The sequence below is a fragment of the Amblyomma maculatum genome, chromosome 4, assembly GCF_055883805.1.
Source record: "Amblyomma maculatum isolate TAMU_Amacu chromosome 4, ASM5588380v1, whole genome shotgun sequence".
Taxonomy (NCBI): Eukaryota; Metazoa; Arthropoda; class Arachnida; order Ixodida; family Ixodidae; genus Amblyomma; species Amblyomma maculatum.
This window is the reverse complement of record NC_139347.1, coordinates 74,033,321-74,060,671: the sequence shown is the minus strand read 5'-3', so window position 1 is coordinate 74,060,671 and position 27,351 is coordinate 74,033,321. Positions and strand designations below refer to the sequence as shown.

The window sequence follows — 27,351 nt, the reverse complement described above, 5'->3', positions numbered from 1 at the left end:
TTTTCTGTTCTTGGGCGCCAAGATTACCTCGGAAGGAGACTGCAGCCATGAAATTAGGAGACGCCTGCTTCTGGGAAAGAGAGCAATGGTTAGCCTTGACCGCCTAGTAAAGAGCAGAGACATTAGTCTGCCAACCAAGATCCGTATAACCCGTGCTATGGTCTTTCCAGTTGTGATGTATGGATGCGAGAGTTGGACTGTGAAAAAGGCTGACCGCCGAAGAATTGACGCGTTTGAATTGTGGTGCTGGCGAAGACTCTTAAGAGTCCCTTGGACTGCCAGAAGATCAAATCAGTCGATATTGTCGACCATAAACCCTGACTGCTCATTGGAGGGTCAAATTCTAAAGTTAAAGCTCAGCTACTTTGGTCATCTGATGAGAAGAGAGGAGTCGCTGGAGAAAGATTTGATGTTGGGAAAGGTTGAGGGTCGCCGGAGAAGGGGTAGGCAGCGAACGCGATGGTTAGATGGCATTCTCGAGGCATTGCAGATGAAGCTATGTGATGTTAAGAAGATAGTGAGAGACCGGAAAGCGTGGCGTGACATGGTCCATAGGGTCACGAAGAGTCGGACACGACTGAACGCCTGAACTGAACCTGATGTATCACACCATGCTGAGTAAGGGCTGGTAGACGAATCATAAGGCTAACTACAATCTGAACATTTGAGAAAGAAAGGTTGTGTCATTCCATAAAGTCGAATCACCCAAAAGCAAAACAATGTACTGCTGCTGGTTCTGAAAACTCCTTACGCGTGTGTTTGTATTTTTTTTTAGTATTATAACATAAAATGATCTCAGCATTAGTGAGGCTCCGTGGAATATATATAGGCTCGCTATGGACAGCTTTTGTTATCTCCTGCTGCTGTTACAGGCGGTCTTGAAAACAAAAGGGGCTTCCTGCTCGTGCCGATAATCTCTTTATCAGGGCTTATCTAGGACTTGGAGTACTCGTCAGTTGAGCCTGCGGACACGACATTGGAAGAAGCTCCGTTCACGCTCCTCTCAGTTGGAGTGTCGAGGAAACACGTTGTGCACGAGGCGAACAATATAAATCCCAAGTAAGTGCAGCCTTTAATTTCACGTTCTGCACTTCTACATAGTTCATCATGGTTCATCATAGTTCTTTCACTGAGCAGATATGAAAAGTGTTGTCCTCACTTCCACTAATAAAAAATCTCCTTCAGTCTTCAATTACTACTTAAGTGGGTAATTGCAATACATAGTGTCTAAATTCAAGTGCTTCGGAATAACTTTCACGAAGAACATGTAATTATCTGAACACAGTTATTCGACCCGCGGCAATGCCTTGAAAAAAACTTGCGTTTTTACGCCGTACGTTGTCTCAGGACATATGAGTCCGTGGTCTAGAGCCCGAACTCGATAACCAAAATTAGAAACGTTAAGGCTATGCAGAGGTAAGCATTTCGTTTCGTCTTTCGGCAATACGAGCGTAATATTTCTCCCTATTCCGCACTTGGATCAGTAAATTTACCTCCACTCTTAGAAATCCGCCGCATTGATTCTTTAAAGTTGGCATTATTAATTCTCACTAACACTTGACGCATAATACATACCTAATGTACGCCCAACCACGTCATTCAAAAGTCACTACTCACTAAATATTACGCCTTTCTACATACGGACTAATTTAATTAAATACAGTATTTTCCCCTCAAATAATAGGGGATTGGAAAGCAGTTTTGACACCCCCGGTATTTACCAGTGAAGAAATTTCTCGACCGCATTCAAACTAATAAGCGTAACATACAACTGTCTGTGTGCATGTTCGGTTTTGGTCGTTTGTGCTGAGCATGCTTATCCTTTTCTTCTTTAGTGTTGCTTTCTAGATGGCTGGCGCTTTATATTGTTTATACTTTTTGTTCCCACTCCTAATTTAGCCCAAAGCAGAACGTGCTGCAGTATGTGTAAATAAACGACTAAATAAGCGCAGTGATTAGTGCTTTAGGTGTGCCTAAAAATGGAGAAAATGTCTACTACTTCCGAAAACAACTGGACGTAATCTCTATCAGTAATTGTAACAGTTGCAGTCATCCTGCATCTTCACTTGCTGGCAAGGACAGGTGGGCTCTTACCTACCTTACACTAAAGAAATGCAGCAAACACAAACAAATAATTAACACTAAACTAGGAGAGCAAATATTTAAAAACTACCAGTTGGAAATCACGTTTACGTCCACGTGATTTAAACCTAAGTTTTCTTACAGGCGCGCCATTGGAAAACGCAGATAAAGGTCAAGGGTGGCAGAGCATCCACCGCGCATTCGAAAGATGCTAGGTTTGATAGCGTTTAGCCATCGGCTTTTTTATGAGTACATTTCCCCTGACTTGTGCTCAGCTCTTCTGTAGTGAAGTCCTTGGTTGACAGCCTTTACCCCAAGTCAAGCACCTCTACCGCATTATGCACTCTCTTTTAGAGTAAAAATATATAAGCGAGGGGCCGAAATCTGCATTGAGTGGTAATGCCAAACCTGGCTTTTCTCCTCTGCAACCCAAGATTGCGGCGAAAGGCAGATTTTTCGATCATGTCACCCAAGAGAAGCCGAGCGCCGGGTGAGAGGAAAGCTTGTGTTCGTTGTATCATCGGTGGAAGCATTGCGGTGCTCTGAGATCAGATACGAATCTCCGGTGTAAGATACGCGTGCGTTAACGAACGCAGCAGGAAGATGCGCAGGTTGCTGTTCTGCCTTGCAAGCACTGACGCCAACATCAGTACCAGATCATTCAACGAGTCACGCGATTCAATAAGGTAAACGGTAAGCACGCAGCCTAAAGAATATGCTTTTGGTTTGTGGGGTTTATAAACCTCATGGTGGAAGAAAATGAACCACCCGTTAGTCAGCGGCCGTGTTTATCGTAAAATGTACTGCATGACCAGCAATGGTGGGTGACGACATGAGACCACATCACGTGGCCGAAATGGCAGGTGCACTGTTCTATGGGGCCAAGCGTGGTGGCGGGCTCGGCGTCAGTTTGCACCGGCACTCGGGTTTGGGTTGTGGGCTTTAGCGTCCCAAAGCGACTTAGGCTGTGCGAGACGCCGTAATGGAGGGCTTCGGTAATTTAGACCATCTGGGATTTTTTAACTTGCACCGACATCGCACAGCACATGGGCGCCTTGCTTTTCGCCTCCATTGAAAAGCAGCAGCCACGGCCGGGATTCGATCCCGCATCCTTGGGCACAACAGTTCAGCGCCCTGACCGCTGCTCCACCACGGTGGGGCTATGCTCGGTTGTGTGCAGACATGTACGGACAGCTCTGCATGCCAGAAGTGGAGCTAAACGCAACAGCGACTGCGTCTACCATAGCTGTAGATTCTGACAAGAGTAGAGGGCCACGATGTATGTGTGTCACTGAACATGGCTTATTGGCGGCTGTATAGGCTAGGCGTATGTGACGAGGGATTAGAAGCTGTCCAAGCAAACTTCTTAATTTATCGGTATCGCATTGTCAACAGGTAATGTGTTTGTGTTGCGCAATCCCATTTTTGAACCTTTTTGGTGGCTAAGCGGCGACGCAATTTGCAGCCGAGCGAGGATTGTCATCTATGGGCCATTTCACGCAGCATGTACCGAACGCTGCGTTCGAACAACTTCATGTCGTTGAAAAAAATTATAAACACTGCAATGTGCCTATTGTCAGACAACTATTTTGCCGTAAAGCATTTGTTCGTGATGTGAGCGCAACTAAACACCGCAAAAAGGCATAAAAGAAAGCAGCGCCCATTAATAGATAAGAAACCATAAATAATTTAACACTACCTAATTTAATCATCTGTGCACAGAATACGAATTTCTGCGTAATTGTAAAATTTAGTTTATGTGGAAAATATGAAGAGTTTAAACAATATTAAACATTTTATAATTTCATTTCAATTACGAGTTTGCACTGGGAAAATTTAGAATTATTTATTTATCTTCCCTGCTTGTCTACTACGTATGACAAATATTACAGGTTACAAAACTGAGTAGGTAGAAATAAAAAATGTACTGAAGTTTCCGAAAATGTGCTTTGGAACATAATCGTCCTTTGATATTGTTCTGATGCAGGTCCAGGGAAAATCAAAATTTGAGTTTAAAATGCAAACGACGCTTGCTTTATAGCCACTTCACAGGCTCAACAAATAAATTAGAATATCACAACTTTTGAGTTCAGAAATTTGGACCCAGCAGGTTTTTCAACCACGAAACAGAGGTTATAACTTGAAAATGAGCTCCGCGCCGCAAGTTGCGTAATCTCTTAGCGCTTCTTCACCTCATAGCACGTCACGGTCGACTTTGGCTGGACGAAATGTACAGATCTCGTTCTTGAGTGTGGTGTGCACAGCAGGGGTGTGCAAATTTTGACGCGTTTAAAGAAAGGGCTAGAAGGCCACTTAGAGGCAATCAGCGATGACTAGTTCTCAAAGAGAGCGTTTAGAGATAAGCACGCGCGGACGGATGTCCCCGCCTGAAGTAAAAGGAGGCGTCTGTTTGTGTTTGTAAAATCTTCACCGTTAACGTGAAACCGCTCCCTGATTTGTGTGAGCTTGTGACAACTGGACATAGGGTTTTCTTGGCAGGAAATACTGGAGTAGGTTGCCATTACCTTCTCCAGTGAATCACATTTTGTCAGAACTCTCTGCCGTGACCTGTCTATCTTGGGTGGCCCTACACAGCATAGCTCACGACTTCATCGAGTTTCGCAAGCCCCTCCGCCACGACAAGGCAGTGATGGTCTTTCCAGTTGTGATGTATGGATGCGAGAGTTGGACTGTGAAAAAAGCTGACCACCGAAGAATTGACGCGTTTGAATTGTGGTGCTGGCGAAGACTCTTGAGAGTTCCTTGGACTGCCAGAAGATCAAATCAGTCGATATTGTCGACCATAAACCCTGACTGCTCATTAGAGGGTCAAACTCTAAAGTTAAACCTCAGCTACTTTGGTCATCTGATGAGAAGAGAGGAGTCGCTGGAGAAAGATTTGATGTTGGGAAAAGTTGAGGGTCGCCGGAGGAGGGGTAGGCAGCGAACGCGATGGTTAGATGGCATCCTCGAGGCACTGCAGATGAAGTTATGTGATGTTAGGAAGATAGTGAGAGACCGGAAAGCGTGGCGTGACATGGTCCATAGGGTCACGAAGAGTCGGACACGACTGAACGACTGAACTGAGACTGTGACAACCACTTGAACCCAGAGAGCAAGGAGGGAGTTGTTTCTACAAATAAAGCAGAAATTCATGCACATGCATGATTGACCTTTACGCAGAAAGGCTGAATAATCCATATTCTGCGCAATTTAGATAGGTATACAGACTCGATGAATACTGCATTCCCGTTTAAATTAGTGACAGTTCATCTGTGCCCCTATAAGTCTAACCGACCACGCACACCAACCTTCCTTCTGCGATGAAAAGTATACTCATCATAATTTGTAGTGGTTTAGTTTACGAAAAGATGTGAGCTATACATGAAAAAAAAAATACCTAAAAGATCTTGGCAGCACCTTTTTCTTTCAAAGTACTACTTTATTTTGGCGTTCATTAAACTTCAAATGGAAATTAAAACGAAAGCAATGATTTCATTATCCTTCTATAGTTTATTTAGGACACCTCATGCGATAAAAATGTTGCGTTCTTTGTACGAATAACGCAAAAAAAACACTAAATATGCAACAGTAATGCCGACTTCGCACTATAAGGACGAAAGGCCATCACAATGCATTGTTTCTTCTAACATTGAAGGATATTTTCTTAGAACTGACATAATAAGCAGCAGGTTGTGCAAAACACAAAATAACACCGATAAAATCATGGTATCTGCTATCTATAGCAGCCACAATGACGCAATGTTGCGAACTTGTCGCATGCCCAACAAGAACGGTCATGCTTCGTGAAAGTATTGCACATGGTGTCGTTTGTTCATTTTTTCAATGTGCATCTTGCATCTTTCCCTGAGAAGGAAAGACTAACTTTTATTTGTTTGTTCTTGCAGGCTAGCCATTGCACTCTCTTGAAGACGCCAAAGGCGCCTTGAAAAGGGCTGCTGCTATGCACTCAACACACTTGGTGATTTTCTGTTCGGTCCTCTCAATGGCGGACTTTCCTGTTCGGGCCACATCATTCAGCTCTAAACGTAAGCGGTTTAGTGCGACTCGAGCTGCTTTGTAGCACACGATCAGAATTGTTGCATTTTTTTTTTTTTACGCAGAGGAACAGTCGCAACCGGGATTTCTTGAATTTTCTTCAATGGAGAAAAGGACTTCCCGGCTTTATTCTGCTTAACGGCATGTTTATGCATGGACTGCTCAAACGCTGAGAACGACGTTTTGCTTAACAAGAGTAACCAGGCACACAATATTAGTCACGCGGCGATCCTGCATTCCCCTCGCTATTCTAGCCTCTTTTTCCGGTACAGTTGTTCGTGTGTGCAAGGAGCTACGAATGCAGCAGCACTATTAAGCAATGTAAAATGTGTTACTACTCTGATCAGAAAAGCGTATGTGTCTGGTTCTCTCATTGACATAATGTGAGTGCGAAGCAATGAGACACTTTTTTATGAACAAAATAGTACTGCGATTGGCGTTTGCGGTAGTGGTGCAGCTTGGCCAGAGAAGCGTGCGCCTCACTCTATTCCGAGCACAAAGAGCGTTAACTCAGTAAGTCGCCCGAAAAAACAATGGCGTATAGGGGCTTCCTCGTGGCAGTTGACATGGATTAATTATGCCGTGGATATTTAAACCTTTTCTAAGAAGCTGTCGCGCTTTGAGGCATTTCACACCTTAACAAATCACAAATACCGCTCAAAACAATAGCGTTTACCCTACACGGTTTGGGTTTCGCAAACGTATATTACCTGTTCGAAGGCTGTAGCTTTCGTTTACAGGCCTTTACTTAAACCACGCAAGGAAAATGTTACCCGGTGTCCGCCTGTCAACCCGCCTATGAATTATTCAATCTCAATTTCAGAGCTTCTCAAAAGTCCACCAAGTTGTATTTCTTGATTGACAAATTCGAACAAAAAAGAAAAAAATTAGAAGAGTTCAACACTGCTGAACCAAATATTGAGCGAAAGCATTAGCTGCAGGTGACCGAGTGTTCTTCTTCTTCTCTTTTTCTTCTTCCTCAGCCCACATATAAAGCCCCGCTTTAACCAAGCCATATGAACGTGCTTTAGTGGCCTATAGGGGTAACGTGAATGCCAGGGTCCTAGCAGGCTGATTCTGACATAACCGTCCCATTTGGAATGAAAGACCCAAGTTGGCAGCTCCTACCAGCCCGCCTCTCGCTTTTGTGTCACGTGGGTTGTGACGTCACCTGCTGCGCGGCGGCTGCGACCACGCTACGCCGACCGCTTGAGTTGGTATCCCAGCTCTCACCCTAGTGTCACGCGGGGTGTGACGTCACAGCGTCACGTGAGTGTGTCCGCGCCACGCTAAAAGCTCGAAACCTAGAGTAGTATTACTTTCGCAGTAAACAGTTATAAGAGTCACAGCTTTCGCTTACATAATTTAAAATTTAGATACGGCTACGAGTAGTAAGATGGTAAGGAATCAATGTGTTTTCTATGTTGCTAATTTAGCTTTAACATATAATTAACTATAATTATGTAGTTATTCTACTCGCAACAGCACGTGTACTTTATTTTTTCCTCAGCTCACGTTTGTTCCAATTTTTCCTAATTTTATAGCATTGTACCCACCCACTCCATCCCCCCAAAACAAACAATACGTCCTCGACTGCGTATGTAGTGTACATAGCACTCACCGCAATAATCTATTCCAGGACTCAAACCCAATGTCCTCCTGATGATTGCCGATGACTTGAGGCCAACTCTCGGTTGCTACGGAGATGAACTGGCACAGACGCCTTCAATCGACAGTTTGGCGCAGGATGGCTTGCTTTTCACAAATGCTCACGCACAGGTATTCTGATCCAATGTCCATTGGAATATGTCGGATTTTCTATAGATGTACCTTATTGCGCCAGCTGTTCATTACGCTTCCGCGGACGATATTGAGCAAAGGTCAATTGTTTAGTGCATTCTGAAACAACAGAGTCCCTTTACAGACCTATTTATTTTGGTGATAATTTGAGTAGAATACGGAAGGAACAACGAGGGGAGAAAAAAACTTGACAGTTTTATTGAGTAAAACATAAATGTTTTCAACCCCCCGTGGTGGTGCAGTAGTTAGGGCGCTCGACTACTGTTTCTAATTATCCGGGATCAACTCCCTGACGTGGTGGCCACTTCTCGATGGAGGCGAAAAGCAAGGCGCCCGTGTACTGTACGACGTCAGTGCACGTTAAAGAACCCCAGGTGGCCGATATTTCAGGAGCTCTCTATTACGCCGTCTACAATAGTGAGTCCCTTCCAGACGTTAAACCCCATAAACCAAACCAAATGTATTCAGAAGAGCAACCATGGAGCTCTACTGAGTACTTAATGTACGAGAAAAAAAAAACATATCGAGGGAAAATTCAGATATCGCATGTCAAAGCAGTTTCAGAGGGAGCATGAGGCCGGTAGAAGGCTCACTGATACAGTCACTGCCAAATTGTAGAATGCAAAAAATGTGGCATGATCACGGTGCTTCTTCTTAGTTCTTAATATCGCCGGTATACGTAGCATTGCTTCTGGACTGAAAACATACTTGTTTTGCCCTCTTCTTAGATTGGTTCCTACCGAATCGCCCAACTGCTGAAGTATACGGGTGTTTCAAATTATTCAATGGGGAATATTTCTTTCAAACATATACAAAACGCATGCCGGCACTACCTTTACGGGTGGATTGTACGGAGAGCTACATAGTATTTGAGCAGAAGGGGGCAATAAAAGCAGGAATACTTTTTAAGAATAAAGATCTCAATTTTAAATGTCAACTTCTAGAGCACAGCATTGTAATGAATAATTGATAACGAGTCCTGCTTGTAACATTTCTCTAACGTTATTACGGTTTAAAATAGTGAGTATGGAGCCACACTTTTATAGCATATTAGTTGATCTTGCACTTGCGTACATCATTGAAATGACATCCCTGCGCAAGGTATTTTCGCGGGAATCAAGTATACGCCTTCTACGCCATACTTCATTCACGTTATGCTATTTTACCACAGTGTAGCGTAGAAAATCCGACTTTAGGAGCTTTCGATAACAAAAAACATTTGATAACAAAAAACACGACGCAGATACTCAAACTTAAAAAATGGCCTCGCCTTTGATGTGGCCTGCCTTCAACTTCGCAATTCAATCATGAGCCTTTTACGTCGAAGGTGAGACAGATTAAATTATTGCAGATAATAAACATTTTTCTAGTGCACCCTCTCACGCAAATAAGGTTGGTTCTACTGTACAATCAGCGCTTTAGTAAATACAAATCTGCATTGAATAATTTGAGATAAACGGTATATTACTCGATTCTGATCCAGATACATGTATATATTATTCGGGAGTCATCGTCGCTTTCGCACCATCAGGCATTTCGAAAAAATCGAAGGAAATTGTTATATCCCGATTCACAGTAATCCTTATTCGCCTTTGTAATTCACAGCTACGGTTTGAAGTTCATTTTGGTTCGTGACAACTACACATTACATTTGCCTAGCAAGCCCTCTGCGGACCGAGCCGAACATCCTTCCTGACGAGCCGTCGGCCAGACAAGCTACGCGTCTACGACAATCACTCTCACTACTGGCGCAAGACAGTGGGAAACTTCACAACGATTCCGCAGTACTTCAAAGAAAATGGATACCACACTGTCAGTATCGGCAAAGTTTTCCATCCAGGTGCGTTTGCCAAACTTTTGTCTCACTTTCAACCGTTAGTGTGGTCGCATTTCACCGCAAGCCTCATTTTATAACAAAAAAAAATGATATGCCGCCAAGTCTCTAATCACTGCCCACGGTAGTCTAACCGTGGAAACTATGTATAATAAGAACCTCTATGTTTTTGTAGCGAAAGCCTAGCGTAGCCAGAAACTGAGCTACACTGTGCTAGGTTTGCACATTTTGCCGGCGACTCCAAAAGGTAGCTACTGCGCATGCGCCGTTACCACGGCAACCAGTTAGCCCAGAGCCGGAACGGTCCGCCGCGCAGCGGTCGCCCACTGCAGCCGTCACGCCTTGCAGCGCCTGACGTCACAAGCCTGCATGCGCGATGATGCGCCTCGCAGCATGCGCTATTAAAGCTATGGTTGGGAATGCTCTCAACAGTCGTACGCCATGGCAGAAAAACGGCTGTGAAAAGGAGAAAATCCACTTTTCTGATCCAGAAGTCGTCACTTGGCACAATGCCGGTGACAGAGAAAGAAAGAAGTGAGGAATGCCAAGCGATCGGCGGAGACGCATGAAGAACAGAAATAAGGGTGGCTGGCGAAGCGACGACGTCAAACTGTGGAGCGGAATAAGCGACGCACTGCGGCTTAACTAGAACCGCTTGCAGACGACAGTCTAACGGATGATTTCGCTACATATATCCTGGCATAGCACGGCTAAGCAAAACCAATTTTTTTTCTTATACCCGCGAGATATCCTTTAGTGGTTGATATGGTTGACCGATTGATGCCAGCAGTTTTACTATGCAGACCAGGCAGCTGATTACTCAGGCCGTCATTTGCTGCGCACAACGCACGATAGGTATCAGTGTAAAAAGAAAAAAAAAAAAGAACTTTGTTTTAAACAGTCAGGGATTTCTCTTTGTTCCTAAACTCACTTTTTTTACAAGGCACTGCTAATCTGTGTATATAAATTATTCAGCTTCTTTGTTCTCTTATAACCTGACTATCTAAATACAGTTTTTAAAGCATAATGTCCTCTGTCATGGTCATCAATTGCTCAGCTTTTTCGCTGGTGCGTGAAATCGATTCAACTCGCCCTATGTGAACCTTAAAAATATAAACATAAACAGATGATAAGCAGCCGTCTTCGCTTCTTGTTTAGGTTGTGAAATTTAAAGACAAATGTATTACAAAAGATGCCAACAGGATGATAAAAGATGGCCGTAATTTTAAAGAAAAGAAAACAAATATTTCGACTGCTGCTTATCAGTGACACTACCTATTAAAGTAATATGCTACCTCTCTAGTACGGCCTCGTTGGCCCCATTAATATGTGGTAAAATAGCTATCGGGTTCTGTCTTTCTCCTTCCTTAGTACTAGTTTTTCACGCTTAGTTCATCGTAAGTAATATCTCTTTGTTTGAGAAGAATTGAAAACTATACCATGTAGCTTGACTATGAACACGGTAACTGAACTGAATGTGATACCAAGCATCAGTAATAAAGCCCGGCTAAAGTTGACCTGCGAGTATACGCTGTATACATAGTATACCCATCATTACGCTTCATAGAATGCATTGTGTCTGTCACATGTAACTCATCAAGCCAGGTTTATACTTCTCCCGAATTTGCCTCTGTTTACTTCCGGTTTATCATTGATGCAATGGGCACCTTCTTTACAAGCGGAAGCAAAGTTTTGAGCACAGCCAGATAAAATATTGTCAACTTTATATCAGCTGTGACTATCACGCCGCGGTGGTGTCTTTAACGGAGGGCCATAACAAATTTTACGTGCTGAAATGTTGCTGCAGGACCTCCAACCGGGCGACACCTGGATTATCCTTACAGCTGGTCCGTTAAGCCGTTTACTCCGAAATCTCTGTACTTCGAAAACAAACAGGCAAGAACCTCATTGGCACACAACTGTTTTATTTCACCAGGTGGGCGTGGAAGACACTGTGTAGCGCCGCACACATCTCACATGCACATACACCTCAGTTATCATGTAAGAGGAGTAAGTAGAAACGAAAGCTTGACATCAATAGAAGATTTTAAGATTGAATTTTCCCACCATTACACATCTAGCTGTCTTCAGCCTAAGACAAAGAGTTATTTTGATTTATTTACCTTGAAATCGGTGATATTAGACTGAACGGCCTTCTACTTGAAAATAATTTTTGAAACCAACTTCTTCATAGCACGACTGCTCAGATTAAGTGGTGGAGTAGAGGGTCTGTGCTGAATATTGCTCAGACCTGTCGTATTGTTTAATTTCATGCTGCCAACTTTATCACGAGGGCAAAATCTCTCTCTACGTGGCCTTGAACAGAAGAAATTGGCCACTCTATTTGCGCCTGTCCAGAAGCGGCAGTGGTATGAGAACTGATCGGCAGAAGTGTCCTTGAAAGAGTATCGTAGCGGAGAGGTGTGACTACATGACAACTTGCCAACTGCGGTGAGCTGCTTTGTTGCAGCATTCGTGACCCTCGAGCCAATAGCCACAGCCTAGCTTTGCCACCGAACTCCTTTCTTTATGAATATTGGTGGTTGACGTTAACTCAAGCTTCCATACAGTGCGGCTTTTAAACATCCGGGCTCTGAATAGGCTCAGCGGGAGTCATTTTTCTCGCCCAGATGCCCATTGCAAGCAAAATAATAATCCTTATGTGTAACATTCGTAAGAACGAGACAAGTATAATGAAAACAAAGAACTTCCAATTGTACATACAATGTATTTTGTTTTGCTTTTTTTTTGCTTGGTCAGAGCCGGGATATTCATTACTGTTTGACACCTATTGTGACGTCTGGTTTAACTTCGGCAGTGCAAACACTAAAATACTGTATAACTATTTATTATAACACACCCAGTGCGCTAACACTTCACTCAATGCATTTAGTGACAAAACAAGCGCTTGTCAAGAAAGATTTTCGTTGTACTTTCCAGGTTTGCCCCGATCCAAGTGGTACCCCGCAGGCCAACCTTCTGTGCGCTGTCAATGTCTCTACGCAACCTATGCAAACGCTTCCCGACCTGCAGACCGCTGAAGTGGCAACAAAATTTCTGCGCGAATGGTCATCAAGAAACGTCAACGCCGAAGCTCAAAGACCATTTTTCCTAGCGGTTGGTTTCTACAAGCCCCACATTCCTTTCAGGATACCCAAGGAATTCTTGGGTGAGATTCAACGAGGATTTGAATTTTGATTCTTATTAGAAACGTAATATATATGTATATTGACAAGGTGCAAGAAAAGAAGGCGTTAATGACCCCTGACTAGGTTCACACCTTGTTTTCAGGTCATTTACCAGCCACAAAGCAACAGGAACAATATCCGGAATAGTTACACTGAAGAATTACGGATACCAAACTTCTGGGGGCTTACTTTACTGTGCAACAAAATAATGCAAGACATATATCACATCACATCACTTTATTTTCCTTAAAGACCCCTTGCGGGGTGTTACATAAGGGGTGGGTTTTTATGAAGCACAGGTGTTCAATGCAGTCATGAATGTTCCAAGGCAGGTGATGGCAGCGATATCGTGGGGAAGGCCGTTCCAGTCAGCTGCTACTCGGCAAAAAAATGAATTAGAGAAAAGAGTAGTACGGGCACGTGGGTGCAAAACCTGAAGAGGGTGACTGATGCGATGGGATCTGCGCGGCGGCGGTGCGCAGATGTAGGGTTCTTGTCTGAGTGGCGAATAAAAAACTTGTGAAATAAGACGAGACTGGCAGTGCGACGGCGAGCAGAAAGATTGGATAGACCTGATTGCAATTTTAGAGATGATATGCTAACGTCGTATGAATACGAGGAATGAATGAATCTGGTGGCCCTGTTCTGCACAGCTTCGAGGGCGTTTGTTAGATATGCTTGGTGAGAACACAATCAGAAACACTGCAAACATACTATGGTTCAGTTCAGTTCAGGCGTTCAGTCATGTCCGACTCTTCGTGACCCTATGGACCATGTCACGCCACGCTTTCCGGTCTCTCATTATCTTCTTAACATCACATAGCTTCATCTGCAATGCCTCGAGAATGCCATCTAACCATCGCGTTCGCTGCCTACCCCTTCTCCGGCGACCCTCAACCTTTCCCAACATCAAATCTTTCTCCAGCGACTCCTCTCTTCTCATCAGATGACCAAAGTAGCTGAGCTTTAACTTTAGAATTTGACCCTCCAATGAGCAGTCAGGGTTTATGGTCGACAATATCGACTGATTTGATCTTCTGGCAGTCCAAGGAACTCTTAAGAGTCTTCGCCAGCACCACAATTCAAACGCGTCAATTCTTCGGCGGTCAGCCTTTTTCACAGTCCAACTCTCGCATCCATACATCACAACTGGAAAGACCATAGCACGGGTTATACGGATCTTGGTTGGCAGACTAATGTCTCTGCTCTTTACTAGGCGGTCAAGGCTAACCATTGCTCTCTTTCCCAGAAGCAGGCGTCTCCTAATTTCATGGCTGCAGTCTCCTTCCGAGGTAATCTTCCCCTTCATGGATCACTGCCTTGTCGTGGCGGAGGGGCTTGCGAAACTCGATGAAGTCGTGAGCTCTGCTGTGTAGGGCCACCCAAGATAGACAGGTCACGGCAGAGGGTTCTGACAAAATGTGATTCACTGGAGAAGGTAATGGCAACCCACTCCAGTATTTCCTGCCAAGAAAACCCTATGGCCAGTCACAATACCATTATCGATATGGCGCCGGAAAATGAGCCCCTCAGGTTGGAAGGCGTCCCACATGTTACTGGGGATGAACAAAGGGCGATTCCTAGTAGCTCCAGGACGAATGAAGCGGCTGGGCTAAAGCCAAAAGAACGCTCAGTTGTGGATGTGTCGGGAAGCGACCGGAAAGTGCGATGTTGCAAGGAGATAGTATGGTTAGTGGAAGCTGATAATGAAGTTGATATGGGCTTAAAATAGTGAAACGCACATTCATTTTATATTGATGGTTGATTGGTTTGGTATGTAGGGTATAACGTCTTAAAGCAACTCAGTATATGAGAAACACCGTAGTGGACGGCCCTGCTTTACGCCTTGCTTTTTGCAAGGCGCCGTGTGCTAGAAATGAGTGTGGCGTTTTGAGAGCGCGAAATCATGACCAATTATTTGTTACACAAATGTACTAATTTGTTGCGAATGCACTGTGAGCCGCAATTGTGCGTGTTTAAGGGAGCCAGGCACTAGGCGTAAGATAACAGCTTCCTGGAATATGTTTTAGATAAAGAGACAAAATTGCCTTTAACTTTCTAATAAAGTGGAATTGCTAGTTGCTCTTTGTGACATTCTTGAAACGGCTCAACTCTGAAGCTTTCAAAGAGTTTACCTTTTCCACGTTGTACAGACAATCCTTTAAACACTTTTTTTTTTCGTTTCCAAAATCGCTCAGACAAACCCGTCGAGTCATTTGAAGCCAGGCCTCACCTTTGTACGGCGTCGAGTGCTATACAAAATCTGCCGCAGGAGTGGTGGTTATTGATTTCAGAGTGCAGCGATCCTTGCGCGAAGCTACTTCGAATTGGTGGCGCTTGAAGAATCACAGCCAGTTGCAAAATAAAGGTTCAAATATAGGATAGTTTCTCAATCGCAAAAATTCCTCACATTTCCTCTAAGGAATCCACAGCTGAAAGCGTTGATAACCAAAGCAACTATTGTCCGTGCACACATTCTGAAAGGGTTGCTAAAGTCAGTGACTTATTAAAATTTCCTGAAATTGTGACTACTGGATTCCCATTTGCAAGGTTAAAAACAAACACGTTCAGCAGCAGTGCACACTGTTTGGACAATTTTTATATTTGCAAGGCTTCGGTGTTTGGCCTTAATTCTATGAGAATTCATAGATTGGAAGCCATGTGGTATTGTAGTGGACACTGCTAAATCCAAGAAGTTATAGCGACTCTGCTGGGCGAAAGACAAGGATGAGGAATCCGACTAGGAGAGCGCTATTTGCTTCTTCCTTTAAAGATTTGAATGTTTTATTTTGTATATTGTGGCGATAAGCGCACTTCATTTGGTTTCAGTAGTCCACACAGAAGGCCTTACCTTTGCTGTCGCAGTCCTGGTCTGTACACGTATACGCTTGTCGATGTATAAAGCACGCACTAAGCTTGCCTTGGCAGCACACCGACACATTGGAGGCGTTGTCCTTGCCATAGTATGTCTCGTTTTGATCTGGCTGTCAGGTACATGTCGGATGAATGCTGAACCACTAGACGAAGTATATTGCCGCGACCAAAAGCACTGACCACAAAGTAGTGAAGCATGGAAGGCGCTGGTGCTCATTTTTTTTTTTTTAGAAAACAAGAAGCGGAATGGCGCATTCCGTGTAGGAGTGCAAGTGGCCAAAGATTCTCGCCTTCCTTATCCTTGGCTTTTGTGCTATAGATGCAGTATGAAAACTTCAAAACTTGCCCAAATGTTCATTCTAATGCCATGACGTTAGTGCGCTTCCGACAACCCAATGAGTTGACACTACGGCTTTTAAAGACGGGGATAAGAATAAAAAACAGCGAAACAAAATTGCTCAAAATACGCGCTTTCTTACATATTTTTGGTTTTACTTGTAGTGAGAAATTAGCGAATACCGAAGCTTCAAGCACGAAAATGCCCAATTGTAGGTCGTGGTGGCAGGGTCGTGAAGCTTGCACTGACGTTTTGAACACAAATGTGGGTCACTGGCTAGGGCTAAACCTGCTTTAACTCTTCGCAGACCTCTATCCCATTGAGGACATCAAGCTCCCTCCCGATCATGAGCTTCCTGTCAACCTGCCTCCTGTGGCGTGGAATCCTTGGACCGACGTCAGAAGGCGGCACGACGCCAGTCTCTTGAACGTCAGTTTTCCTTACGGCCCGCTTCCAGTAGACTTTCAGGTGGGCGACGAACCGCGTCTGCAGGCAGCATGTTGAAATGCCGGCGAATAGTACCTAATGCTGTGTACTACATATTGTGGTACTCTAGAAATAGAACTGCTTTTCACTTATTCTGAAGCCTAGACATCTTGGCGTCATCTATTTACAAACCGCCAAAACGCTGAGAAGAGCCTACTCTAAAAGGCAGCTTTGGTAGCACTGTGAGTGCTTAAACCATATATGTCGTCCTTCACAAGGTCGTCGCAATTACTGCGGATGTGGTAGCAAGCAGATGAAAAGCAGCAGCACGGTTTTTGAGGGCTATGTTGGGCATGCCCAACATGAGGCAAGGTTTTTTAACTGTGGAGCGGTCAGCCGGCATCGTTTTTCACCTGGCATCAAAAATGCTTTGCAGCGTCAAATATGTATAACTGCGGCGCAAGCAAACAGGACCTGTTTGAACGCTAAAGTAAATGTTTCAAACGGCTTGCCTAACTGCTTTCTCTCGTAGTACGTATTAGCATGTAGTGACGTTGTTAAGGAAACATGAAAATATGCTCGCAACATTTGCTTGATCAAACCCGTCATCTTATATTGCTTGGTCGCAGAGACCACATCTCCGTCCTCTATGGGATTTTATTAGATGAGCCAACCTTTCTTCTTTCACTTAATAACCATCCATTTCCTTTTTTATATATTTATTTACGCCCTGAAGCAATAAACAATTTTATAATAAAATTAATTTATCAAACTCCGACCAAGCGAAACTATGTACCAGTGCTGTTTCTCAATAATACAGAAGAAAGACAAGTGCAACTCGAAGCTACAACGTTGGTTTTGCTGTGTTTGCCCGTTAGCGGCATTGATATGTTTAGTCGCACTAAAATAACATGGATGCGAGCAACATGACACGTAAAAGTCACCGTCTTTATAACTGTAGGGTGATCTCCATGAGCCTACAGCTCGTTATAGCAGTGTACTTGCTGCAGTTTTCAAGTGTTACATAAAGGATAGCATTTAGTTAAGACTCCCAAAATTATCGCAAAAAAAAACAAAAAAAACAACGAATATCGTATCTTCACGGCGACGCACGTTAGAACTTTGGTGCTCACGAATTACATCCTCAGAGAGTTTGGAATGGCAGCTTGACGAAGCCATATTAGGGCTAGTTTCTCCAGGCATTCCCGAGTTGCCGCACAAAAGGCAGGCATACAGATGAGCTGTTTATAGCACCGCTCGCTGTATAATTCTAGCACAGTCGGGTAGGCATCGAACGAACTGCTCGCAAAAAAGGGATCGCAAATTGAGCAGCAGTCCCCGGAAAGTAAGAGAATAAGTAGACATCAAAATGTGACAGTAAATACCGCATTCGCAGTGATTATACAAAGTCGCGACTGCCGCACAACCGCAGGCGCAGTGTTTCGTGTTACCTTGCACGTAAGCTGTGAATTTGCGCTTCTCTCAGCGTTTGATAGATAGCCCTAAGACAGTCTCAAAATATTGCCGTCCATTGTTTTATCGACGTTCCTGACATTCAACTATAATTTTTATGGCGCATCAGCTTTTTAGAGTTAGATCCTGCGGTGAAGAGATAAAATACAACAATGTAGGAACGGACACGCTGCGTTCTGTGTAACACTGGTAAGTCATTTAGCTCACTGAAGGAAAGCAACAAACAACTAGCAATATGGCTACTGGTGGTGCGTTCTAAGATTACCTTTAAAGCTACAGTTTAGACGTAGCGTAGCAGACCCATGGTAGATATAGGTGTCAGTCATAATCAGACATCGGGCAAGGCCTACTAGAGAAATACTACAGCCAAGATTTTAATAGATCTATGCGTCCTAGACCGGTGTGATATAATGAGTGCTGTTGAGAGCCTTGTTCTTCGTTCTTTTCGCTCTGCATAGTTTCTTCATAAGTAAATAGTAATTAGCTAATTCCTTCGCGGTATAATTATTTTTATATTATTGGCTTTAATAGGAAAGCGTCAATTTTGAAGTTATAGATTACTATCGAAAAGAGCTCAGTGAAATAATAGCACCAAACTGCAGTTCACGTACTTATTATAGCTCTCTTTTTTTTTTACCGACCTCAAAATCCTAAATAGTTGTTCGCCCTTAAGCCACAGTCCACAAGCACTAACAAAAATCTCTGCGCGAAAGCGGTCACTAAAAGCTCCTCAGGGATCAAAATGCCCCCCCCCCCCCCCTTTATCTTCCCACTTCCGCTCTTGTTTTTTTAATCGCCCTCCTCGTTATTGCTTTGCGTGTCCACTGAATGAGATATTCGCAACATTCAGGTGTTATAGGGGTCGCCACTGCAAATATAACAAGGCTGCGCTTGAGATGATCCAGCAGGACACGAGCCGTTTGTTGTGCTGAGCCAAGCTACCTGAAGATGGATTACAATATTCGTGCGAGTGTCCTGTGATGCGAATATGTGCACGTATCGTCATCAGCGTACAAACCTCTCGTGAGCAGGCTTTGTACGGGGCAATACAAAGGACCTTCTGGTAGGGCTGCTCTGGCATGCAAAACATCCGGCTGCTGACGTCGTTGTGCCGTCAGCAGGAGGACACTTTCCAAGGTGGCTTTAATCGTGTCACTAAAGGGAGAAGTGAAAACCTCGACACATACACCGAGAAGAAACATGTGAGCACTGATAAATGTTTCAACTCTTACCCGGGGATCACAGGCACTCGCGGACCCAACATCTTAGAATGTCGCAATGTGCATTCTCGAGCATAGTATACAAGTACGCCGAGTCCACGTTCCATGTGGCCCGTTTTCCACTTAACTTCAACATATGCGACATCGCATCGAACTACCCAGCCTGTGCGGCACAGAAAATCATTACAAGGTACCAATGACCGTCTGCTGTGATCACTTTAGGCGATAGATTATATACAGGTCGTTCGGTCGAAAAGCCGTTGGCGTAGTAGTCGTAGTCGGCCCCGCCTGTCGGAGATAATCGGGGACAGCGGAAAAAAGATGTGTCATGGTAATCTGTCGTTCTAGTGATTGACGATTGACTGGTGTGTGTGATAGGCGATGAAGAGTTAATGAAATCATTGTAAATAATTGATTATTTGATGAGTTAAACATGAAAAGTAAAAATTACGAAAGAGAGTTTAGGGGTATGAAATGTACAGAATGAAAAGACTATGCTTGATAATACTGATTGAGAAAATTTAGTGATTTATTATTCAAACGAAATTTATTTGAACTAAATCAAAAAAGCAAAAAAAATGCGTTCAGAGATGTTAGACTGCTGAGAATAAAAAGGCAATGTTTGCTGATGCTAAATATCACTGTACAAAATATTATTAAAAAAACAATAAAATTTATAATGTAATGGCTAGGGTTTAACACTGCTAAACCTAGTTAACTGAAGCGAAAGCGTTGTTTGACTTTTTCCTTTGCCTTGGTTAAGTTTTGGTTTACACATGGGCAGACATTGCTTTGCAGCAATTAAATTACCGAGACTATGAAGTCGAGGACCCCTTCAACTGTAGAGAACTCGTGATGCTATATCTGCCTTTAGAGATCAAAGGTCAAGTGGTGGTGCTTTGCACCATAAGTGGTGCAGTGGTTAAACTATACAGCCAAACTGTGACCTCTGGCTCGTTGAAGGTCAAGCAGCCTGCCAGGTTGACCTTGGCTGCTGCATGGCGTAGTGAAGCTTTCGCTTCAAAACATCGCCAGTGTGTGCGAAGCGGCATCGCTTCATTCCATTAACGGCGGAGCTGGAATGTCCCTCTAATTTTTAACTCACCTGACTTCTTTTTTTTTTCCTTTTTGAGCGTGCCCGATAGTCAACGATTTGACTTTCGCAAATCATCAAGCCCTGACATGAATAGTTTTCAGCAATGACTGCTTGACAAGTGAGCTAGTCTGACTTTAAGCAGAAGCCGTAGCCACATTTTATTTTTTGATGCCGTAAATGAGTTGTGGGTCTGTGTTATAGCTTCGCATCTTAGTAAAGTTCTGTATAAGCTCCGAATCTAGCTTGCATCTGGCAGCTACTGACTTCAACACTTTCCTACAAAGCTTCACGCACATTTCTGCCTTCATTTCTTTTTTCGACACAGGGAGGACTGAAAAATTCTTGCTTGGACAGAAACAGCCTCCGATAACACTGTATGCGTTACGTAGGGCATCGCAATACATAGCCGGGTTGAACGAAACATAGTTCAGAAGTGCACTGTGAAAACTGCGCCGAAATAAACACACCACAAGAAAGAAGACGGAAAAAAGACTCTACTCACAGTTGTGAGTAGCGCCTTTGTTTCGTCTTCTTTCTTGTGGTGTGTTTATTTCGGCGCAGTTTTCACAGTACAAATATGAACCAACTAGCCCAAGAAACGGTATTAATATAGTTCAGAAGAGCAAAATTTACATTCGTTTTTCCCACTTTTGCTCAATTTCCTTCTGCAATTGCTCAATTGCAGAAAAAAATTCGCAGGTACTACTACGCCGCGGTTACGTACATGGACAAGCAAGTTGGGAAAGTTCTCACTGCCCTCCAGGAAAGTGGTCTTCGCAAGGACACGCTGGTCGTCTTCGTTGGCGATCACGGTATACAAGCACGTTCCCTACAAGTTCAGGCGAATTTAGTTTTAAGTGCATTTCGTGTTCTTCTCTCGCATTGAACATGAATGCAAAGGCGAGAAAGATAAAAAGAACTTCTTTTCTTTGCACCTTTTTTTTATTTGCCTAATTAACTACCGTTTATTGTGCAATTCCTTAATGCGAAAGATAGAATGTGATTCGCAGTGTACGTTTTGCACATGTTGATTTATGAGCTTTAGAAAAGCACACTGGTAACCACTGTATGTGCTATCGTTATCTCCAAGAAAGTGTTTGTAAAAAACAAGAAAAAAGTTCAAATGTGATAGCGTTTACATACCTGAACCACCATCGTTAAATTACAAAATTCCCGAGTTTGTTCCGTTCAGATGAACTTTTTTTTTTCTTTGTGTCCGACCTTGGGAGGTAAACAAAGCATAAAATTTGGAGCCAGTTATACCTCGGAAAGTACTGCTCTCGCATTTAAATATCAAGTCACGATCACGAGACTCTGTAATTATTAGAGCACCTGTTTTGCGACTACTTAGAATTTAATGAACCGGCGTTTACGTAAGTTTATGGCAGTTGAGTATTAAAGCGACTTTCACAGCTTGACTTTGCCATGTCGGTGCTTCTTTTCCGTTTCAGCAGCTTACACAGCTTGATCTAGCGGGGAGTCGTCACCAAGCTACTGTATGGGTGGGGCACGTATGATTACAAGATTACAATCGCCGAGTATCGTAACTGTCCTGTGCATTTTATGATGCTGTCCAGATGTCCGTAAGTTCGAGACTGCTACCCGGCATTTCCTGATAAGTGCTTAGGACTCTTACACAGAAGCGCACCCAACGTCCGAGAGCCGCTTCGTATACGGCGTTCATACAAACGCGAGCTCAGCGAAGGAGCTCATGTCACCCCTCTTACAAACACGAGAATAATGCGCGAGGCCGGGCTGCGTGCTTACTTAAGATGGTCACCTAGTCACACTGGAGAGCTACGCGTATTTAGGTGATTACGGGCGAGCACTTATTAGTAGATGAGTGCAAAAGTTACGCGATGAACGTGCAGGAGTGGTCCTGTGATCGGCTGTGGCCTCAGCACCATCAACGTCAAATATCATGACAGGCGGAGCATTAACAGCTACTCTGTTATAATGATGTCAATGTTCAACGCTCTCTTCACAGGTTGGGCGCTCGGCGAACACCAGGAATACAGCAAGTTCAGCAACTTCCAAGTAGCCACGAACGTGCCTTTGATAGTGTCACCGCCACTGTCACAGCGGCACTCACATTCAGAACCAATGCCTCAACGGGTGGACAACCCTGTGGCACTGTTGGACCTGTTCCCTACGCTGGCTTCAATGGCGTCGCTTCCTGTACCTCCAAGCTGCCGGTCAAATGGAGGTGTCCCAGAAAACGAGACGACCTGCACAGATGGCGTGAGTCTGGTATGTACCGTGACTGTTCACGTTTACTCTGCTCGTCTACTAGATGCACATGATTAGGCACTTTGTACAAACTAATTTCGTGCCTGATGAATGGTATCACATATGCTTTTCGTTGTTTTTAGTTTCCCATTTATGTACAAATGTCCTGAAAATATATTTTTTACCGTGTGGGGACATCGTTAGAAATAACGGTGTGTACAGAATGAGCTAGTTCAACAGAAAGAATGCAGAGCGATACGTACACAGCAAGGGAGAAAACTCATTGACAGACTTATAGTCTGTCATGGACAAAATGGAGTCGTTCAAGAGTAAGCTGTTTAAGAGCTGCATGGCCTACCCCGTATCAATAATTTCATTGGATTGTCCACGCGCATAGATCTGCTGTGGAGCATAAGAAAAAAAGTTCGCAATTAGCTTGACGGCTGGCTTGTACCAGCGTAAAGTTGTCTGTTGAGCGAACGTCAACATGTGCCGGTCAACGGCGTCAGCATTATAGGCTGATGGGGTCTTTATATTAGGTCGTGGGAGCCGGTAGAAAAAACAGCGGCAAGAAAAGTTGTAAGACATTTTATTGGGTGAAAGTTAGAAAAATGTTCTCACTACTCTCACGGAACTAGTAAAATGTGAAGAGATCTACTGCGGGCGTTGTTTGTCATACCGCTCAGTGGCAAAAAGTGCGCAATTTTTTTTTTATGCGCGAATTTCAGCCACTGGCAGCGGCTACTCAAACAGTTTTTTGGTCTGCCCCGGAGAAGGAAATGCACGCCTAGCGTCACATCCGGTCTGAGTCGTAATGAACAAGCCCGAATGACGTGCACAGATTTGCTATCCACGTGATTCTGCCAGAATACCACAGACCACCATCGCTTAGCCGGCAAACAAACCAACAAACCATTAGCAATCTGCTCCCCACGCGACCTTTGTTTTGTGCCTCAATAACACGCAGCGGCAAAGGGCGCGTGAGCAGCTATTGTGCTTTGCCCAGATTGGTTCATGAGTGTATTCCTTGAAATAGTTTTCGGTCTGAAATATGCGTCCCCAGAAGTAATTACAAAATAAAGCGCTGCTATTAAAACAATTCATTCGTAAACTCATAAAAAAAAACACTGCAAAACGACTGCTGTAGCTATGAACGACTGTGTAGTCCTCTAGGCTACGTAAAACCAAAATTGGAACTGACCTGTAGCTTCAGACTTTGATAAACTTGACGTATATTTGTAACTTTCATTTGATTTTCATCCCCACGCGGGCATGAGTCACTATAATGGCGGAAATGTGGGTTCAATAGTCCTTGTTCATTGCAGTTTGAAAAAAGCGCACGAAGATCGAGGACTAAAAATATAAAATTGAGGACACAGCTCTTGTTCCTTCGCGTTTTTTCTTTGTCTGCTAGCACATTCTTGCATTATTTATCCTAAACTTCGATACGTTGTCATGCTGCAAATACCTCTAACTGCTGAAGAAGATACTCCTATCAAAATAAATCATGAATTATGTACTATATTTTTATGAGGATGCGTAAGATATACGGCTATATGTGCCCGAATGTGTCTATGCCTTTTGAATACAAAAAACAATATGCCTATAGCGGGAAGAGCATACTGCCTTGTGCAAAATGTCATGCTACAAGGTTCATGTGAGAGTAGTAAAAACTTCGCCATGCGACAACGCATTCATAGATGCGAAAGGCTGCCTTTCGTGTTAAAGAAAAAAAAAAGAGGAATTTATAAGTTCATTGTGTAGACAAACGGAGCTAAGGCAAGCTTGCAACACCCTCTGTTTGCGGGCGGCATTTTTTTTAGGCGATTACTTTAACAGGAGATAGGTACTCCACGAAACCGAAAAATCTACAGCGTGGTAGATAATCTTGTGGGCCTCTCCAAAAGCTGCAAGTCGCTGGGATTTTAGTAGGGTGACGAGGAAGGAAAAGCCATTAAAAGCGGGCAAAAGATTTAGTGTCAATGCAGTGCCTTCGCAAACTGAGAGTGGTACGATGTCATAATCATCCACCGCAGCGCAGTCATACGGTTCAAAAGGAAAGCTGTGCAGCCGCCACATAAGTGTTTGCAGTTCGAACGAAATGGTTCAAGCAGAGTGTTCAACTCGAACCCTCAATTATACAGGGCAGTTCCTGTACAAACTTAGTAATAAGTAAGCATTTTATGCCTGAAACTAGCGAGCCAGGAAGGCTCCCAATTAGCATGACAAGAAGGAATTGATCAACAGCTGTGCAACCACAGCATCATCGACATTTATGGCCATTAAAGTCTCTTCATCACATCGTCAAAAGCATCCGTGGCCATATACGTCCCTTCACCGTTTAATAACATAAGTTCAACCCATGCATTTGGTAGATAATACGAAGATAAAGTAAAGATGGCGAAGTAATAAAACATCTGGAGTCAGAAAGATATAAGTGAACTCTCAGCACGCAAAACGAGGAAGCAAAAAAGTTGCACAAGATGAAAAAGTAATCTCAGTCAGCACTATGACGAGTAGGCGAGTGGGTTCGGTTTTCGATAAAATTTCGATAAAATTAGAAGAACGCTTATTGTTATCACGTGGTAGAGGAATTTGATCCTTTATAATTACACGAGCAGAAGTAAGACACCATTTGACGTGAAATACCAAAATACATACACATAAACCCCCCCCCCCCCCCCCTTGTTCCCATGGAGTAAATGCGTGCCTTTGCGTGCCCTTGTCGGCAGGCATCATGCCTGGCTGGCAGACCAAGGGCTGTGGGCTGGAATCGTGCGAACAACTTAAAATTCTCAAAAAAAAAGTCGTAAGCCTAGCATTTACTTGATAAAGAAGCTTTTATCAGGCATGCGGTAAATTTAAATCGAATTACGTGTCCCGAATTCGTCATTTTTGTTCCGTGCGTGACATCACATTTACATGGGTATTCTGTGCTCCTTGAAAATTCCGCACAACTAGGTCACGTGCTCTGTCATCATGACCCTCTCTGCAATTTAGAATTTATCTCTGACTTCCAGTGACACCGACGTCTGCTTTTTTGTGATACCCCAAAACACTTCCATTAATGTTGTCTGACTGCCATACCAAAATATTTTCTTTCGACTTCCTTATTCGCGAGGAGTATTTTAAACACCTACCACTGAGAGCCACCTCCATCTCGGTGATTACTGGCAGGTGCTGCTATTTCTTGATGTAATTTTTGTTTATTGAAGTAGTGCCTGGGGTGTGTACCGCCTTTTTAGACGTGCGCCTTCTAACTGGCGCTCTACTGAGTCGTCTGATAATTTAAAAACAAAACGTTTTCAGCAAGCTCGCATTCTTCATAATATTTCTCATATACCTCACTCGAGCCAACCCGACATACAGTTAACATCTTACGAATGGCACCTCGATGTAACACTCTTGTAACATTCATTCGACGCCTTTCGAAAAATTTCGCTAAACTAATTCAAGAACCAAATTTCAATATGAACTTTAAAGATTATAGAAACGCACGGAAGAAATCGGTCCCAGATTACTTGAAATTGGCTTATTAAAGATGAAATTGAACTGTTACGCCATCGACGACAAAAAAGAACCTGTTGCAATAATAGCCATATCTTACACCATATTTCGTGAAAACAAATTCGTTGAACCACTCTTTCTTGAAACGTAAAATGAACGAGTGGAATGCATTGTCTGAGGAAGCTGCTATTAGTGAGAGATTCGAAAGCACACTGAGCTATGAAATATGAAGAAAAAAAATGTGCAATATATTTTATTTTCTTTGTTTCGTTCGTTTGTATCACGTGGTAAACTTTTTTTTTTTTTGTGTACCAATTTTATTGCATTATGAAAATGTACCTTTTCCCAATCAGTCCTTTCTGCTTGGGCCGCATGAGGTTTTCAGCATTACGTAAACAAATAAATAAACCTAGATACACTCTAGATACATCGTTAGTAGAAATGCCACTTATTTATGGCATTGTCGCTGAGTACGATATTTGCGCTGCCAAGACCAATTAAAGCAGTAGATAATTTCAAAAATTTGGCTTCTGTGGTGCTCTTACGCAGGTTGACCCCGTGCAACGAAAGGAAATACTACATCAGTACCCTCGACCTTCGGCCACTCCGCAAGAGAACAGCGACCAACCGAGACTCGAAGAGATTCGGATCATGGGTTACTCCATGCTTTCGCGCTCGTACCGCTACACCGAGTGGATCGGCTTCGACACTACTGACTTCCACCGAAACTGGACAAACGTCTACGCACGCGAGCTCTACAACCTAAGCTCAGACCCTCGCGAAGACAACAACGTTGCAGACTCGCCGGAGTACAAAGACATCGTATCAACTCTTTCCTCAAGACTTCAGGAACTTGTCGGGGGCTAGGTGAACTCTAGGAGAAATTGCAAAGTCTATCCATATCAAAACAAAAAAGACTTAAACGTGACTGTGGTTTTCTCTCCATTCGGCGTTCAAGCGTGTCATTCTATAAACAATACGTCTGTCAATTGATATTATTACACGAAGAAACACTAATGAAGCAAGAGCTTCACTACGCCACGTTTCAGCCAAGCTAAACCTGTCCACCCGCTCGACCTGCAAAAAGGGTGGTGTGACCTTGACCTGATAAGGTGTACGTGTGAACCATTCAGTGGTGTCCACCTAAATTTATACTGCGATTTCCTTTGCCCAAAAGCTAACTTAATGAAAAAGAAAAAAGAAATAAATTCTGGATTGAAAATAAA

At 43.5% G+C, this 27,351-nt stretch overlaps 1 protein-coding gene across 1 annotated transcript; it reads left to right on the top strand.

Moving 5' to 3' along the window:
- The first annotated feature begins 971 nt into the window (after positions 1-971).
- On the top strand, positions 972-27,351 carry Ids (iduronate 2-sulfatase). The gene is made up of 10 exons (XM_084599942.1): positions 972-1,059; positions 5,991-6,131; positions 7,781-7,920; positions 9,601-9,781; positions 11,583-11,671; positions 12,716-12,944; positions 16,482-16,642; positions 21,075-21,201; positions 22,377-22,639; positions 26,675-27,351. Exons 2-10 carry the CDS (start codon positions 6,047-6,049, stop codon positions 26,990-26,992), a joined length of 1,593 nt encoding a protein of 530 aa, XP_084456068.1. The 5' UTR covers positions 972-1,059; positions 5,991-6,046; the 3' UTR covers positions 26,993-27,351.